General features: G+C 38.6%; 1 protein-coding gene across 2 annotated transcripts in view; it reads left to right on the top strand.

Moving 5' to 3' along the window:
* Positions 1–2,498: 2,498 nt before the first annotated feature.
* The window catches only part of vegfc (vascular endothelial growth factor c), a 43,248-nt gene continuing 39,746 nt past the window's right edge, over positions 2,499–6,000 (top strand). Inside the window, exon 1 of one of the 2 annotated variants that reach the window (XM_023263125.3) lies at positions 2,499–2,864. In XM_023263125.3, coding sequence (XP_023118893.1) covers positions 2,748–2,864 — 117 coding nt within the window. In that variant the 5' untranslated portion in view covers positions 2,499–2,747. The remainder of the gene's footprint in view (positions 2,865–6,000) is intronic. The other variant, XM_023263126.3, reaches the window with a different exon arrangement.

Raw genomic sequence — 6,000 nt, 5'->3', positions numbered from 1 at the left:
ACTAAAATCCTGAAAGATTTGGAAAAAAATTCCATGTTTGGTAAGAAGTGAATTCTTTCTGAGGTTCAAATAGGGATAAAAACAACAACAACAAAAAAAACATTTTGTATCAATAGAGAATATGTAAATTTGGAAATGATGGGAGTATTTGTGCAGTCTGTTTTGTAAGAGAGGTAAGTATTTTAGTCTGTGAGCTGACAGACCATCAGTGTCAATGTGGCGCAATGCAAAATTCACATCAATTCTTCTGTCATTGTCTCTGCAGGCTACTCCTTGCATGAAGCTGCCTGTTCTTGTACAAAATGTATACATGCTGTCAAGTGAATTCAGCTTTCAGAGTAAAATTATTCAGCATTTTCTGTCTGTTTAACTCAAACACTATATATATATATATATATATATATATATATATATATATATATATATATATATATATATATATATATATATATATATATAAACTTATGTTTGCCATTTTACTGGCAAATGATTACAAGGTTAATCACTGAAGTAATCTATGACTTACTCCCACTTTAGTTAGTTCAGTAATTGTAGGGAGTCAGTGATGCAAAGTGCTTTATTAGGTACAACTTTTAAGAACTTAGAATATACTTAAATTTTTTTTTTTTTTGCTACTTTATATGAACCCTCCACAGCATTTATTTGGTGGATTATGGCTTTACAACACATATAATCATCTATCACTGATGATTGATGAAACTATCCCTCAGTGTATGAAAACGTTAAAAGCACTGGATCTCAGCTAGCACTGTGAGATTTAAAATGCTGTCTACGTATTCCAGTCTAGAGTTACTTGAACAAAGGGGTGGTTTGCCTGATTGACTGCTGCTCTTGTTTCTTCAACTTAATTCCCTGACTAAGTGGTGGGGGGGTCCATGTAAAGCTAAAAGGAAATAAATATGGAGTATTTAATTTCCTTCACACTCTTCGAAATAAAACTACAACGAGCTTTTATTTGATAAGTTGAAAATCATTATCTAATGTAAAGAGTATTGGATAAAAATCTTAAGACAGTTCAACAATGAGCAGAACGAGAACCATCATGAGGTTCACAAAATTGCTTGATAAAATGCTAAATGAACTGGTATTTCATCAGTACAAAACACATTTCAAATAAATGTTTTTTTTTTTACTAACATAATTACCAAACTTAGTGAAGTGTGTACTTTGCTTAAGTGACAAACAGCATCTGTGGCAAAGTCAAGGCAGGCAAAGTTCAACTATTCTTTTTCTGCACAAAGAAGGCATCTGTAGTTGTAAAATTAGCCAAAAGAAAAAAAAAAAACAAAAAACAAAACAAAAAACTCTAAAAATCTAAAAATATATATGTTGTCAGAAAGTTACAAAGTTGAGAATTTATGACGGAGGAAGGATATGCACAGGTTGACTTAGCAAGAGAAGCAGCAGATGACTCAATTATGAATAAAATAACAAAAACAACAGGACAACAGGGGAAACAAGAACAAGAGTCTAGATACACCTCTGTTCACAGACCATTGGAAAAACGTTCAGTGAGTATGGTAAAGAGGAAAAGGGATGCAGTGGAAACTATTCAAGCTGTTTATATAAGACGGCAATGATCACTGAGATTTAGTGATCGCATAACACCCAATACTGATCAACCTCAGACTAACACTGCTCACAAACTCCATCACCGTCTGGCCTTATACCATGACTACAAACTGGCAGAATATCTCTGTACAGGTGCAAAGTAAGAACAGATCCTGACCACATACAGACTCAGTGACTAGGGTTCAGGCATTAAGAAAGGACGTGAGAAGTCGTGGCAACCAAACAGAGATGAAGTTTTCCTTAAAATGTGACAAATACAATGACATCAGACAGGAATACTTCAAAAAGTTTGACTCGTTAGTCCCAATCTTGACATAACCTTTTACACACACACGCACACACGCACATTTATTTCATTCTACTCATTTCATTAATTCCTTTGTACGTTATTTAATAGACTGTGTATTTTTCCTTTTTTTGTCACCTCATTTCTTTATTTTTTCCATGCTTTGGCAATTTTGTTAACCTGAGATCCTCATTAATCCTCATTGGGGTCAGCGTTCATCTGGAGTCTATTCCAGCTGACTTAGGGTGAAGGCAGGGTACACCTGGGACAGGTCACCAGTCTATCACAGACCTACACAGAGCGAAAATCAATTATATTCACATTCACTACGGACAATTTAGAATCACCAGTTGACCTCAGCATGTTTTTGGACTGTGGGAGGAAGCTGTGAGGCGACAGTGCTAACCACCAAGCCTCTGTGCAGTCCCAAACAAAGCAAGCATGAAATTATTGTTTCCATGTTCTTGACCTGCTGATGCAGTTTCTATCAATTGGCGATAGAGGTCAGCAGAAAATATCGATTACTATTGACATTCCTCTTTTCTTTCGGGAAAGTGGGCAGTTCTGTGCTCTTATTTTGAAGGCACACTGTCCCTTTTCCTGAAATGAAACGCCTTAACGTTGTCGGTTCATGGGGACCGTCTTGGTTCCATACGAGCAGCCTTCCATCCACAGCGGGACTCAGACACATGGTGCAAGGGGGAGCAGGGTCAGGTCCTGGACGGAGAGACCGAGAAAGAAGAGAAGAGAGAGAGAGAGAGGCCCAATGACAAAGTGTTATCAGCGGCAGAAGGCGAGCAGAGCGCAGACACAGGGGAGGGTTTTTTAAATTCTGCTTCTTACGGATCTCGGATCATAAACACTAAACATGCACCTCCTGGGAATATCTCTTCTCCTGGCATACCTCATCTGCACTAACCTGGCCACCGACTTCAGCCACAGTGACTATTATGAATACTACGAGCAGGAGCAGATGGACGAGGCGGTAAGTTTGAGAAGAAAATTAGCTCAACTTGTTTGACGAGACGGTGATTGAGCCAGTGAGGGGCCAGCCACATGACTGTCCCACACGGTCACAGTCATTCGTAAATGTTGTGTCAGTGTGTGCAAACGTCGGGGTTAACATATGATCTAGTGGATACAGACTTAGTTTGTGTTCTGAAAACTAGAGGGGGAGCACATCTGAGGGTCCACTGTGTGGCTCTTAATGGGGATTGTGTGTTTTTCTGACTCCACTGTTTCAAACCTCACATAAAGCTAATCACAACACCTAACCCAAAACATGCCAACCAGGACTCTACACACACCTCCGGATTAATTGAGATCGCTACACAGCAGTGCAATCAGTAAAGAATGCTGTGTAAAAGCTGTACATCCCTTTAGTGGTTGAGTTTCAGAGGGAATTACTGTTGAGAAATCATGAAAGATGTAGTGACTGAAAGCATTTTGTGTCAAAGCAATTTGAAATGATCCACGTAAGTGTCAACCCTGAGTGCTGTTGAAAAAGTGAACTCTGGGACTGTAATATTATTATTGTTGTTATTATTAGGCCTTGCCTACTGCTCCTTTAGGCTAGTCAAACTGGAACAATTCAGTGAATCTGAGAGCAGCCAATGTGTGAAACCACCTGCTGAGTTTGCTATTAATGGTAATGATGAAAATTCATAAAGTTTAAGTAAACTGAAGTCACCTAATTTTAACAAACAGTAATGCAACACAAATTTGAAAAAACTCAATGGAGGCAGTTTAAAAACCTTGGCTTTACATAGATTCTCGTGCTGTGGATTCTCAAATTCTGAAAACTGTGTGGGCTTAACTGCATTATGGGATTTTAGAGCATTAGAAAGAAAGTCAGAAATAAAAGTCAGAATGTCTTTGTATTTTTATCCATACATCCTGCCAGTGTTCATGCAAACCAAGTTAATACATACAAACTCTTGAAATAATATCCTTTAGGAATGTACAGTATTAAAATGTCACAAAACACAAAAACTATATCCCTTTCCTGAGTACTTGCACTTTCTCTATCTCACTCAGCTTTCAGAATTATCTCAATTTACATTCCTAAACCTGTTTGGCTTTGGACAAGTGAAAACAAAAGGCGCGTTAGTAACGGTCAGCGCTCAGAATGAGAAATCAAAGCCAGCTCTGTTTGATTGTGTTTTCCTTACTGATTGTAGTCATCGGCTATGCTGGGCAGGATATACTGTAGTTTAAGGTTTAGCTGCCACTCTTTAGCCTCTCAATCTGAGAGATCAAGGAACAGAAAGATACACGGACACTGATTTTATGTATCACCTTTTAACCTGGCAGTTCATTGTTTTGCAAACAGAGGATAATGCAGATCGTAACTAGCTTTTGTTAAATGGTTATTGTTCTTCTGTCGAGCACTATTATAATAGTTGGAGAAACTGAAACACGGTTTTCTTTAATGTCATGCCAGCGCCACAGATTGAACTGAATTACCAGCAAAATTGGATGAGAGAGGAAGGCAGAAGATTGGAGGGGGGCATTTGATCACAGGAGAGTCTTAATTTGGATGACGAGTTTTTCTGTCAGCTCATGTTCTCTCACAATTATTCTAAGTAATTTCAACGTGTCTAGGGATTACACAGCAGATGCCATCGTCAGATTATTTCTTGAGTATTTTTAGCCTCATTTTCACGAATTGAGATGTCTACATTTTTTATGGGATGTTCTTGTGGGCAGACTCATCACTCTCACAACCTATAAAACAGCTTTGTGGTTAGCATTGGTGTATTTTAAGCAAAGACGCAATCTTTTCCCAAACTTAATCAGTTAGTTTTGATACTCAACCTAACCGAGCAGTTTGCCAAAAATGAAACCAAAAACCGAAGCAAACAGTGACTGAAAACACAACAAAGTGTAAAATGACTGGACTGAAACTCCACCCTCCTGGATGAGGGTCCTGTGGTCTAGTGCCATGTAATGTTAACTTTGTTGTTCGGTCTAGAATCTCCCACCAAAATGTCTGCACTTCAGTTGCAGACAGCCACCAAATATCATCAACTTATTAGCTGTCATGGCAAATACATCCACTGCAGCAAAATAAACAGGAGTCGTGTTTCTCTCCCCTCCGCAGATATTGCTCAATATCCTGTTTTGGTCTCCACCTAATTAACTAACTAATTAACTAATTACTTGTCTATGTTCACCAGGCTCTTGGTAAATTTGTCTATCTGCTGTATGCTGCTGGGAAGATTTTGTACAGCGTGTTTATCAGAGATTATTTGCAGGAAATTGCTGCTTTTAAGAGTTTGTGATAGTGTCGAGGTACAAGATGCTAAGAAGGAAGTTGTTGAGTTGGTTACAAGTTGTCATCATTAAGTGACATCTTTCACAGTATTGATAGTCGTTTGATTCAATGTTAGTCTTTTAATGTGTATTTATTGGGCTTAATTAATTGAATGTACCACTTCAATGTAGTGATTAGTACTACTGCCTGACAGTAAGACGGTTCTATGTTCGTATTCTGTGTATAGTGTATACTACCTGTGGTTGCACGGTCTGGTTGTTACTTTTTTCCTTCAGAGTCAAAGACGTGTAGACAAAATTGACTCTGAATTGCCAGTCAGAAATTTCAGTTTGTCACCTAACCATGTCAGTCCAATAATAGCCTTTCAACCTTTCCAGGTTGTGAGCTTTGCTTCTCAGCTGAGCTTGGCTAGGCTCAAGCTTCCAGGCAGAGTGGTTTACTTGTGATTGGATGGATATGACACAAATTTTTGACCCAATGGTACTGAGGTTGGTTTTGTTTGGTTGCTCAGTTACTCAACCCATTCCTTCATCCAACACTTCTGTCCCGAGTGAAATATTTCTGCCAGTGATCAGATAGCCATAACATCTGGTATGGTTCCCAAAAGCTGTTCAACCGTTAACTTGCTGCACTGAGCAAGAATTCTTAGAAATGAACTCTGGCACCAACCTCATAAATTACAAACAGTCTTCATCGTGAGTGCATTGTATTGAGAAGTGCAATGAATGGTGTTACCTCTAGGGACTGCTTATGAGGCATTACAGAGTCTTGCAAAATGTATGTTTAATTGCAAAAAGAACTGATGCTGGGTTTCTGTGCAGGGCGCATGATCAGGGATAAAACA

This window comes from Amphiprion ocellaris, chromosome 4 (genome assembly GCF_022539595.1).
Source record: "Amphiprion ocellaris isolate individual 3 ecotype Okinawa chromosome 4, ASM2253959v1, whole genome shotgun sequence".
Lineage (NCBI taxonomy): Eukaryota > Metazoa > Chordata > Actinopteri > Pomacentridae > Amphiprion > Amphiprion ocellaris.
This window is presented reverse-complemented; position numbering and strand designations above follow the sequence as displayed.